This window comes from Anopheles bellator, chromosome 1, assembly GCF_943735745.2.
Source record: "Anopheles bellator chromosome 1, idAnoBellAS_SP24_06.2, whole genome shotgun sequence".
Classification (NCBI taxonomy): Eukaryota; Metazoa; Arthropoda; class Insecta; order Diptera; family Culicidae; genus Anopheles; species Anopheles bellator.
Window position 1 is genome coordinate 25530230 of NC_071285.1, and position 12864 is coordinate 25543093.

The window sequence follows — 12864 nt, forward strand, 5'->3', positions numbered from 1 at the left end:
CGATCGCTAGCTTCTCACTCTTACCTTGCGCATTTATTTTATTTACAATCCGTCACCCGCTGCACGTACTGCACACCGTCGCGGCCCGTTCCGCTCCACCGGCACCAAGCATTGGCATTGTTTTCTAAGTAACTTACTTACAACTTACTGCGTCTGTGGCTAACGTCGGTCGGGGTTAGGTTTTTCCCGCTTTTTCCCGGCTCACCTCGGGCGGGTATTTAACGCATTTCTACAGTTCTACTACGTTTCGTTTCGCGGGCTTTTTGTTTGTGGTTCCATTGCTTGTGTTGAGTAGGTTTCAGTCACCCTCGTCGGCCGCAGCCGCAGGCCGTGTGGCATCGCGAGGGTTCGGTTGAGATAAAGTCATCACGTTCGCCGGGAAGGGGCCTGGGACCCGTTCGCCGGTTAGAGTTTGTCGAGGAGGTTCGAAACCAACAGCGGAGCGAGCGCTCCGTTCGGGTCCACCAGCCCACCGCCACCGCTGGCCGGCTGCCGGTTCGGTTTGTGGCGCACTTTGGACCACTTTTTCGTCTTAGCTCCCGATTTCGCGGTGGACCCGGTGGCCGACGGAGCGGGATCCGGTGCCGGGGGCGTCGCCAGCTTGCAGCCCTTCAGCGAGCTGGGCAGGTGCTCGGAGCGATTGCAGCAGTGTGGCGTCCGCAGGATGCGTATGCTTATCTCGGCCGATTCCGCCGGCGTCGACCGTGTCCCCGATGGTCGGTGGGTGGACTAAACGGGGGTGGGGGTGAAAGATGAACGAAAACGGAACGCATTAGATTGGGGGAATCAGCGCCTCCGTAATCATCGCATCGCAAGTGTAATGGAGACGCCTGGTACTCGAGAGCCACCAGGCGCCTCCATCGCGGAGCCAACGAAACAACGAAATAAAGCGAAACGAACGAACATAAAACAGTGCGCCACCGGATCGATCAAAACACCGGCGTATCGGGCCGGGCCGGAAACGAGACGCCGTCACGAAATCACTTACGCAATCTTTTATGCTGCTGCCGGTGCCGCTGTGCCCAGTCGGGTTGTCGTTGACGGTGGCCGGGCACGGAGCGCCCGCCGCTTCGTGGGAGGGAGTCGTTCCGGAGGGAGTTGTGATTCCGTTCACGGTGCTCGTCGTCGGTGGCGGTGGCGTCGGCGGCCCACTGTCGTATATCATCGCCCGGTTGCGAAGCTCGTGCTTTATGCTCCAATCACGGAGATAGATATCGTTCTGTATCGGAATGCCGCCGTTCGATAAGCGAACTATAAATTGCCATCTGAAACGAGATTTATAGACGCGCAACGGTGAAAGGATGAGTGGCACACACACGAACACGCACACGCTCGTGCGTGAAGACGGGCGGGGTCACATGGGGCTCAAGTTGGTTTCGACGGAGGATACACGCCAGAGACCGGATCCTGATTTTCTCCGCCACACGATGCGGATCGTAAATTCTCGCCACCAACCCTCGCTCTCGGGCGGGGATCATTTCTTTCCGTTACCGAACCCGACCAAGCCCGTTGCGAGCTGCGAACGGAGTCACTCGCGGTGGCTAAAGCCCCGAGGTTTCACTCGGAGTTTGACGGAACGGAACGTAGTAGGGCCACAAAACCACTTCCAACGCAAAGTCACACGCTCCACTCCGTGCTTTTCGGCGCACCAGCGGTCGAGACGGAGTCGACGAAGTGCGAATCTGACAAAAACCAGGTCCCCCGACGGCAGCGCACAGGAAATGGTGTCAGGGATCAAGAATGTCATTTCTGTTGGGCGAAGGAAATGAATTATAAATTATTCCTTCAGCGCCGCCCCATCCGAGAGGGCACGCTTTCCTCGTGGCGTGCGGGTTGCACCCTGATCGTGGGATTTCCGTTAGTGTGCTCGCGTCCGGATAGAGGACACCGCGAAGGTGCACCCGCCATCAACCGAACCGGGCCAATCGGGTCGATCGGGATTATTGCTTTATGAAGGCCCCGACGCCTGACGCCAGGGGGGGGGAGCGTCCTGCGATTTCAATTTAATACCAGCGGGACATTACAAATCGAGTTTCGTTCGGTCCGGTGTTCTCCGGGCCGCCAGGATCGTGACAATCGTTACATTGATGGCGGACTTGCGGACCACGTCGAAGAGGATAATTTACAAATGCATTCGCCGTCTATCGCCGTCGCCGTCGGTGGATGCATAATGTGGGCCACCGGCGGCTTGAGTGGAAGTGGAGCTGATGTCATAAAGTTCATCAACCGGTAACTCGGCCCCAGTTGGCTGGCCGTACCGTGAGGTGACGGCTGTGCTCAACGGAGCGTGTTAAGAGTATGATTTGAGTGAAGGAAGAATGGATAAATTACGTTCTAATGCCGTCATTGGTGGCCCCACAATTAACCTTTTCGATTGATTCGATTCATTAAATCGATAGATTTTTAATAGGTGGAATTTGGAAAAGTGAAGAAGATGTTTGTTGATCAAGGAATTTATCTTTTATAAAAAGAGAATAAAGGATAACTTTTATCGCATACATAGCGAGCTGAAGATTTACTGTAAGAATGGGTCCAGCAAGACAACCTAAAGTTGCTGTTTCAGAAATAGGACGAAAAATGATGCACTATTCATAAACCCTTCATTCGTATGTCTTTCTAATTTCACATAGAATGAGTGTCCCTCAATAACACTCAAATTAAGGCTGTTTTTGTTTTCATTTCAAAGTATCATTATGTAATTTTTGAAAAACATTCCATATAAATGTCTTAAAAACCTGGACTTTATTTTATTAATATTAAATCAAAGGCGTCAAAATTATTAAGTGAACAAATTTCAACATGGGAGTTTTAAAAAGTAAGTTGAAAGTTAAAATAAATTAATTACCTTTTTATTTGGGGTAAAAGTTACAATAATACAAAAACAATTTTCAAGACTGCTTAAGAATTAATAGTGCGTTCAACGAATGTTGGTAAAAAAAAATTAAAATGCGACTACTAAACAATTCTTCATAATTTTTTTGAGTTTACTTAATTTTGTATTGCTTCGAAGTTCGTTAATGGAAAGCCTTCATTTTATATTACAGCTTCAAGCTCAACTTTCTTCCTATACGTTGCAATTATTTTTATCAATAATCAACATAAACCTTCGCAAGTAACGAAGCCCTTTTCTTGGACATTCCCGACGATTGCGCCACCATCCACCATACGATGCTTGATTGATTCCAAAACAATGTAATCAACATTTCAGCGGCTTGAAACACATTTGGCTCCGACTGGCGAGGGACGGATGGGGCCATTTTCGTTCACATAAATCAAACACGGATGCCACGATTGAAATGTATCGTCAAATCGTCGGCCATAACTCTCCCAATCGAACCGGCCGATCACCGATAAAGGCAATCACTCTCTCTCTCTCTCTGTCCGGCTGCCCATCCGACCATCATATTATCGGCCCGATACAGATGTCATCAAATGCTAACTCAAGCTGCCGAACAAAAAGAGCGAAAATCCTCGCCCACTCCGGGGGCGGCGGTGGGCGTGTTGTAAAATTTGTTAAACAATCGAAATTATCATACCATTTAACCAGTTCGGCGTGGTCGTCGCTCGCGCGGAAAACTCCGCCATGCGTGGCACGAATTGATTAATGGTTGGGGTTGGGTTGGAATGCCCCGAAATGCCGCAAATTGTATCCGTCCGACGCTCGGCGGTAGGCAGATAGCAAGACGGACGGTGAAGAAGAAGAAGCACTTACCTCAGCACCATTTGATGTAAGCGGGCCTGCTGTCCCATCCGGCGCAGGCATCGACAGGCTCCAATCACGGATAATTGATGAGTTTCCATTATTTTGATCCCTTCCTGGTACTGTTTGATCGCCTCGAGCAGCATCCCTGTGAAGGAAAGGGAGAGAAGGAGAGAGAGTAAGGGACGAAATGAGAGAGAGAAAGAGAGAATATAGATAAAAATCTGGTCCTAGGCAAGGAAAAAAACGCTTCTCCTCTCAACCGAGGAAAGGACTCGGAAACGCTCCGGCGCGTGTCTGTGTGCGGCCCTCGATCATGTGTTTCCTTTCGGTGCTCTTCGCACCGCCTCCCCCCGTGACACGTGTCGCCGGTGCTTCCAGGGTACATCCGGTTGTGAGCGAGCGATAAATAATTTACACACGGCCGTACCTTGCTCCAGCAGCCAGTCGCCGTACTGTCGCCGTAGGTCCGCGTTGTAGGGCGCGAGCCGCACGATCCGCCGTAGCAGCTGGCCGGCCCGGGGTCCTCCGTACAGCTTCACCAGCTCGAGGTAGGCACCGGTGAACAGGGGTTCCAGCTGAATACAGCGCTCCAGCATCCGGATGGCGTCGCCGGTGCGATTCGATTTCCTGCCCGAAGGATATTTACACAGCCGAGAACGAGAGAGAGAGAGAGAGAGAGCGAAATGAAACAAATTGATTAAGGAAGTGTCACGAGCGCCCCCTTTTCCGAGAGACCCGGAGACCAGCTCCGTGTAATCCTTATCCCACCGGCACCCGCGCGATGCGGATCCTTTTGATCCTGTTTACTATTACTCCTCCGTTTCCCGTTTGTTCGCAACAAATTGAACATCTGCGCGAGAGCGGACATTAACGCCGGGCTGGGGGTGAAGTACTAAGAAAACAACCGACCCGCCCACTCGCCAGTTCCGTCCCCTTCCGCTTGTCCCCAGGCAGCGGCTATGAATATTTTATAATCCTTTTCATTCGCTTCTCGCCACAGGATCCTGGCCACCTGGCGCGCCACGCGACCGACCGACCGAGGAGTTGGTTGGCGCAAACAACACAACCTCTGCTGCGCCGTGGAAAACGGCCTTGGCGAAAGCAACAGAGAGAGCGAGAGAGAGAGAGAGAGAGAGAGAGAGAGAGTACACGAGCGTGTTCCTTGCTTTTTTATTTTCCCCTCCAATCTGCTCCGAACCATTCTGCCAAACTCAGGGGGAACAAACCGGAGAGGGTGTGGGGGGGGCATAAAAAATCAGTGGAAAACTTTACCACCCGCACCACCACCCACCACCTAAATTTTCCTCAACCTCCAAGGCAGCCAAATCCCGTGGCGAATGCGAAATCCTTGGCACGGCGTCGGTTGAAGTGTTGCCCTCCGTCAGACCCATCCTGCCACCCACCCTGCCACCATCAACCCCCCCGCTGGTATCGGTTAAGTGAGGGGGCGGGATGCGGTGGCGGTGGCAGCCAATAATGATGACGATCATTATCGTGAAGATGATGATGTAAGCTGTTCTTGTTTTACTACGCGATTCATCCATTCGTGGGACCCCGCGCGGAAGTGGTCGGTCCGGGTCGGGTTTATGTTCTTGTTCATCGCGAATCGGTCCACCCACCCACCACGGCCCCGTTGCCTCACTCGCTCGGCGTATCGTTAATTTTGATGACAGATCGTGGGAAGCGTGCCCCTCGTGGGGGCTCCTTGCCCTGTGAGGTTCCCGGATATTCGGAACCCAAAACCCGAGAAGTACGTAAAAGGTGGACGGGGCGGGGGCACCCGATTTATGCTGCCGGGTCCATTCCGGGGCACTGTAAACCTGGCGGTAACGATCGACCAAAAGACCAGACCAGTGCTGGGCGCGCGTAACGAAACTAAAACGATGCGAAAAATGGGGACGTGAAGAAAGAAACAAAAAAGAAAAACACATCCACACGCAGAAGTGGCCATAATGGTGGCAGTTGGGCTGTCGTTGTCACTCGGGCGTTAAATATATGCTGTATGCTGGTTTCTTGCCGGTTCCCGCCAAAGCACCAGACCGACAAGAGAGAGACCTAGTGAGAGAGCGAGAGAGCGCATCGTTTGCTGGAAGATGGCCAACTTCTGGCACTTCCTCCCGCTTGGCGGTGGTCCGGCTGACGATGGTCCGGTGAAGCTCTTCGCTCTTCGGTGTAATGTTTCGGTTGCTATTTTTTTTTGCGCTTGTTGTGTGCACCGCGGGAGTAGAACCCTGACGGGAACCGGATTCAGCGAGGGCCACGGGAACGGGCGACGTTTGTTGGCCATGAAAATGTAACAACATTTTGTCAGCTGTTCGTGCCCGTCCGTGGTTTTATTTAATTCTTTCCCTTCAGCAGACGGAGATAAAATATGCACAAAACGGCGACGGTTCCGGTCCCGGCGTGTGTCAGAGAGACAGAGAGAGAGAGCGTGCGGTTTTCATGTCGACGTGGCTATAGTTGGTCCGGAAATTTGTTTGTCAGTTTAGAATAGTAAAGAGTCTTTACTGGAAGATCCCGGAACCCGGAACGCGGTTGGTTGGCTGGGTGTTGGTCGGAGAAGGGCGTAGTCTCTGGAGCATGTTTGCGTTGGTGAGTAACAGTTTGTTATGCCGTTTTGCTAAAGTGTCGCTGAAGGATGATGTTTTTCGAACTAATGTTGGCTCTCCTATCACATTAATTGCTGTGCTGCTGTCTATTTATTCGTACGCCACGTCAGTTCCCTCCAGACAGGGGAAACAGCAAAACCTACTTTGTCCAATTACTGAGTGTTTTCACTTCAAATGTCCGAATTTGAACGTCACTTCAAATGTGTCACAAACAGTGCGACAAGGACATCTCGAAACTGAGCTCAAGTCTTAGTCATGAGTGATGACATTTAACAGAAGCTCTAAGACTTCAAAGAAATATCATTTGAATGTTTCAATTAGTTGTATTGACATGTTGAACCGAAGAAGTACAACGAATAGTAGCTGCCAAGGCCACTAAGAGAAGAAGTCAAGAATCAACTAACGCTATATTCTAGTTCTTCTCGTGCAAAAAGATATTTAACCATTGAAGCATTGCAAAAAACAGTATTTGTTGCTATAAAACGTTAACCATTCGAATCGAGAACTTTTACAGAGCACACGAGTTCCTTGGGTGTCTTGCAAAGTGGAAAAGGGTCTACAAAGATGAATTGTGAATTAGAGCAACCTCAGGGAGGTGAGTCCTTTTTACAGAATTCTTTATTTAAGATTGTGTTACGATTGTTATTCAGTGTTCAACGCATTGCCTTTAATATCTATGAGTTGAATACTTCGAACTACGAGTTTCTCTTGGATAATGAGCATTGAACATACCAAAAGACAACAATTCGCAGCTTCCCTTATAAAAGTGAGCTAATCATTCGATAACAGATCAAACAAAATTATTTACTGGGCCAAGAATGAAATATTTTTTGGAGTGCCATTGATCTATGGCTTAGATCTTAGTTGCCAGAATGGAGGCTTTAACTTTTTAAAGCCCCATTTTCCCTCCAAGTTTTCGATAGCTTCCCTCTGTCTGTCACCTTGATATGTTCCGAAGTGAAAGAATTCAATAATAAAAGCTATTAACTATTTCTTTACTTCACGAATAATTATACTAATCCCTCCTTAAGGATCTCAAGGTTCTAGAATTCGTTTAAACCTGTAATATCAAACACATTTTGCGGTTCACAATATTCTAGATCACTTTAAAGAGGATTATACATCCAGTGGAGTCCTACAGCAAAACGTGCCGATCTTTACAACGAACCATTGAAAAAGACAACATAAATAAGCGTAATTGAATTTGGACCAGCACATACCACACAGACTTCCGACGAAGCTACAAGACGATTAGGTTTCAGAATGCAAAACTAAAGTGCTTCAGTTCATCATCAGAAACCGGCCCTCCCTGAATAGACTTCAGCGGATTGTTCTAAACATTGTTGCACCAAGCCCAACTCCACCGCGGTGAAGTCATTATTCTGACGCTCCCGACCGGCCCCGGCTCGTCCGTGTGCGGTATTTCAATTACTCTTCGAGTCCGAGCTGTCGGAGGCAATTTATTCCCCGCACAGCAGGACCAGCGCAACGGAAAACAATAGAAGCATCGCAAAACTTGGCCACCGTTCTTCCGGGGCGCCAGCCGGGAGCCCGTTTGCCGCCGCCACTGCCGCTACTGCCGCTGTACTCCGATTACAGCAGTGGCAGCATTCCGCAACAAAACAACTCTCCACCAGCCATCACCATCACCGCCATCACCATCATCATCATCAATAGCTGTAAATAGTGAGCATCATTTTGGGCGGTTGAGTGTCTGCCCCCGGGGATGGTTGCGTGTAGGTGAAAACGTGAACTAGCCCGGGCTTACGGGAAGCTTTCCACATAATCTCTGCCGAGGCCCTTCGAGCTAGCTCTGGCTCTGTCTGCTGTCAGTCTGCGCCCATCGACGCCGATTCGGGCGGCAACATTGTATTGGCTTTACAAGTTTGAACGATATAAATAAAACTAAAATCGCACTGGGTGCGTATGGGAGTTTGTTTCTTTTTAAGAACCAAGATGTCAGCCAAGCATCCTTCTGAAGCGGCGAAGAAAAAAAAACCGGATTGCTGTCGGAGGGACTCTCAAAATAGGACAGCAGAAGAGAGAAATTCAGGATTGCCAAGACGAAAGGGGAGGGGATATTGGGAGCCACGTGGGCCGCGGTACCATTAATGCAAACGCACCGACAGGATGGCAATTATAATTTCTAAGCCGGTACTAATCGTTTAAGTAGCGGAACACCTGCTGCTGGCTCCCGGCGCGTGGCTCTCGGTTAACTCCTTCCCGGTCCCGGGGGTTCGTACCGCTCCAGCAAAAAGGACTTGATCCCTGCCGAGCTCCCGACGGGAGCCACCGGGAGATAGATGAGGGTTGAACGGTGGCGAAGGAAACCTGGCACGTTCCCTCGGAACACGACACGCGCGCGTTTGTGGCACACGAACCAGCGGCAAGGGCTGCTTCTGCTCGGCACAAGATTTAAGCAAACGATAGGATTAAAGGATAATTAAAGAAACGTAACTGGAGCCCCTGCCAGGACCCTCCGGCCCCGGTGGGTGGCTAACATGTGCAGCACCGGGCCCACGGTGTCTCGGGCCCCAGTTAACGGCTTCTTGTGGATCGCCTGCGTTCAGTGCTTTTAATTTTCTCCAATTACAGCCACCGGCTGGAGGAAAGTGGTTTCAACTTGGAGACTTTACCGCGATTCATTTTTCTATCCCACCGGCAAAACCGGGTACCAGGTGACAGATAGGAGAACGCCGGCAATTGGCTTACGTTTTTATTTTCTCCCGCGCCCGCGCACACCAGAAACGCCAAGATGAGTAATCGGACTTCGAGGAAAGTGCGAGAAATTAATTGAACGTTATAAATTCGAGACAGCAAGTTCGAGACCCATCGGGATGCCGACTTCCGCCGTATGGTCCGATCGATGGTTGGCCGAAGAAACGCGGGCCCACCGCGTTCTCTAATCGGATCGGATCCACTGCCGCGGATCCTTCACGGAACGGTCGGCATGGGTCGCGACCGGCTCGAGTAAGAGTAATCGCCACGGACGAATGCTTGAAGCGAATTCCAACGTTATAGCCCGAGTAAAAGGGAGATAATTTAACGAGGCCGACGTAGCGTGGCCGTAAGTAATCCGTTTCCAAGCACGCCACTCGGAAGGCATTCAGCCGGACGAAGATTTATTTTACTCTCCGGCACTCCCATCCCTAACCAAGATCGTGAGCGACCCCCTGGAAAATGATGGCAGTTTTATTGAGATGTTTAACCCAAAGAAGGGTACGCACATTGATGGTTTCCTCGGTAAAAATTAAATTGTCAAAAGAAAGAGTTTCGTGGAATGTTTTAATTACAAAAATATGGCACGAGTGGAATACAACAAACAGACCAGGAATATAGAAAAAATAAATTTGAGCAAAATAGGCATCAATGAAAATAAAATAAATACGGCTCAGTCCGTTTTTCAAGGTTCTTCAAGATTAAAAAACGAAAATAAGTAAAACAAGTAGCACCATGATGCACGCCAAGGATAGAAAGAAATCAACGAAAAGCGAACAGAAAATTCAATGGTCAAAATAATTGATTGTTTTAGATTAGAATTAATTAGTTAGAAAATATTTTACTGATTTGTTTAAGACATTTGCGCAGCTAATTCTTGAATACGCTTCCGCAGTGTGGCGTCCTGCGTACTCAATATTGTCGATTTCGTTCGTTTTAACGAACAAAGTGTCTTTAAAGTAAATAAATTGACAGAAAATCAATAAACCGTTAGGAAGTCAACGCAAACAGAAACCAGGAACCGGAACATTCCACTTTAAAGCAACGATCTCAACACAATGGGAAAATGGTCAAGGAAGAGCAAAGTGAACGGGTAAAATTGTAATACGGAACTGATAGGACGACCACCTCACAGCACAGCTCGGACTCGCTAGTGCTCCGAAGCCGCATTCCCTCAAGACCACCGGGCACAGGATGCATCGAATCGACCGCGCGGAGAGCTTTTCTGCCGAAGCTAGGGAAGATTTTTTACGTCCTGCGATACAACTTTTAACGTAGCGTAGTCCCAATTCCCTGATTAAATTACATGCCCTCGGAGACCGCCCCGCCGACCGGATCGATACCCGGAAGTGCAGCGGTCCCTCCGTGTCCTGGCCGCCCGAAAAACAAAACGAAATGAAATAAAAACCGACAACAATGAGACAAATTGGTTGTCAGCGATACCCGGGCAGCCCGGTTGAGGTCAGCCCCGTCGGCGGCTCAGGACGATCCCACGTGCACCTCAACCCGTCCCCTCACCCCGCTACTTACCGGTATAATTGGCCTAGATTGTAGTGGGCGTTAATGTGTTCGGATGAATATTTGATCGCTTCCCGAAAGTGATACTCGGCCGTCTCGAAGCGGGGCATCAGCGTGCCGAGGTTGTTGTGGGCGCTGGCGTACGACGGCCAGAGCCGCAGCGCCTCCCGGTAGTGGGCGATGGCCGGTTCCGGCTTCGACGAGTCCCGCAGGAAATTGCCGAAATTGTAGTGCATTTTGGCGTTGTGCGGCAGCGTCTGCAGGCCCGACCTGTCCGTGCGAATGCGGAGTCCGTTTTAAATGATTTTCATCATGGTTGAATCGGGGAGGAGAGGGCGGTACGGGATCGGGATGTGGAGGGTGATGCGGGTTATCCGTATAGCATACCGTAGCAACGCTTCCCGGGAGCTCCAGTCGCGATTCCGGGCGATGGTTTTCAGACAGCCGGCCGTCAGCAGGATGGCACCGAGGAACAGGATCGGTTTCCGTGCGGCCCGAAAGCGCTCCCAGAGCCGCTGCGCACCGTACACGACCAGGATCAGGCAGCCCATGCTGGAACACGACAGAAGCGGCAGCGGGTTCAGTTGGTCGCCCGTTCAGTTTATTAGGGTCACATCCATCGAAAATGAGGGCCCGCTTCATTTCCGGTGGATACCCAAAAATTAACTCAAATTGTAGGTCCACTGTTTATATTTACCCCTGGGATCTCCACCGAACCAAACAGTCGGACATTTTCGATATTGTCGTTTATACTTTAACGACACTTTTGGTAGTGTAAGATGTGATAGATAAATAAAAATAAAATATAATAGAATAACGAAATTGGAAACAAAATAAAGAAATATACTTGAAAGAAACAAATGGTAACAATGAGTAGATAGGGATGTATTGAGAACAAGCTTAAACAGACAGAGAGAGAAGAGAAACATGTTAAAAGATCCTTGTAAATTGCTCCAAAACCGAGAGCTTTGAGGAAAATAAATAGAAAAACGATAGAAGAAACAAACCAAAACGCTAAACAAAGCAGAAAAAGAAAACAAACAAACCTCTAAACATACTTGAAACAACGATTAAGCAGAAATCCGGTGGAAGTATTTCAAAAACGAAGAGCACTGTTTAAATCCATCGCAAACGTGTCAAACTAAGGACCAAGAAAAGCGAGCTCTCCGACGTTCCAACACAGAAATCAGCATAAAAGGCTGTCATTTAGAAAAAAAATCCCCTTTTTCGCCACTTTGCGCGGACTAATTAATTTAGTCCCACAAAGTGCTGCAGCCAGCCAAGGGCGGGCCACATGTGCGATCCGTGGCGGAACTCTAGCACACAGCTAGTGGCGATAGTGACAACGCGCGTTGTGGGTGCGCGATGCTCCGTGAAAGTTTGCTGCCCGCTTTCGCGCTTTATAAAAATGGAAAAGTTTCGCCTTTCTTCGGTCCACTTAAAAGTTGCGTTCTTCGACCGGGCGCTCCGAGATGTCTATTTGGCGTCTACCACCGACACCTGCAGCTGCGCGTTTGCAATTAAAGTTGTGTGCTGAGCGGAGTCGTTTCCTTTTCCTTCTTTTTCTGTTGCGGTCTTCTCGACCGGCATTCCGGCATTTTTTGTCGACCCTCCATACCGGCCCAGACTCGGTAGAGTAATTGGTCTGATTTGGGAGGCGCTTTTATGTGGTCCCTTCTTTTTTTTTTTTGTTCCGGGTGGTTTGTTACTTTTCGAAAGTCGAGAAAAGAAGTGCATCGGAAGGACCGCGCCGGTGGCGAAGGTTCACATTCCGCCTCAGAGGCCTACCGCGCTCAGGTGGGGATTTTTCCCGGCCCGGCTTCGATGCCCCATTCTTCGCACCCATTCCAGACACCGGCATTTGGGGAATTGAAACATTTCCCCATTCCCGCGGAACCGCAACTCCGGTGAACCCAGGGAGGGGAACGGCTGCGAATGGCGAAATACAACTTACCTCGGAATGTACAGGACACGCTCGGCCACGACGAAGCCCACCGTTACGACGAGGTTCGTGGCGGGCAGGAACGGCAGCACCAGCAGCAGGAGGCCCAGCACTAGCGGCACGTGACGTTGATGCTGCAAAAAAAAACGGACGGAAGGAAAGCGCAATTCAGACGGACGAAGGCAGTAAACTAATACACAAGCACAAAAGGGCGGCCCCGGCCGACCCAAATGAACATGTCGCGGGCGAAGGAAATGCCCCGAGACTGATGCTGGATGCTGGTGGAAAATCAGTGAATTTTCAGCCTCGCCCGGAATCGAAGCGCAGTCCTTGGGACGGTTTTCTTTCCGCTTCCGGTGCGGGATTTTCCCGTT

At 49.9% G+C, this 12864-nt stretch overlaps 1 protein-coding gene across 1 annotated transcript in view; it reads right to left on the reverse strand.

The window, feature by feature from the left end:
* Nucleotides 1-405: 405 nt before the first annotated feature.
* LOC131215299 (protein O-mannosyl-transferase TMTC1-like) overlaps nt 406-12864 on the reverse strand; it is a 62340-nt gene continuing 49881 nt past the window's right edge. Inside the window, exons 7-13 of the mRNA XM_058209688.1 lie at nt 12503-12624; nt 10936-11100; nt 10561-10818; nt 4131-4330; nt 3713-3848; nt 989-1265; nt 406-729 (exon numbers count right to left, since the gene is read on the reverse strand). Coding sequence (XP_058065671.1) covers nt 406-729; nt 989-1265; nt 3713-3848; nt 4131-4330; nt 10561-10818; nt 10936-11100; nt 12503-12624 — 1482 coding nt within the window. The remainder of the gene's footprint in view (nt 730-988; nt 1266-3712; nt 3849-4130; nt 4331-10560; nt 10819-10935; nt 11101-12502; nt 12625-12864) is intronic.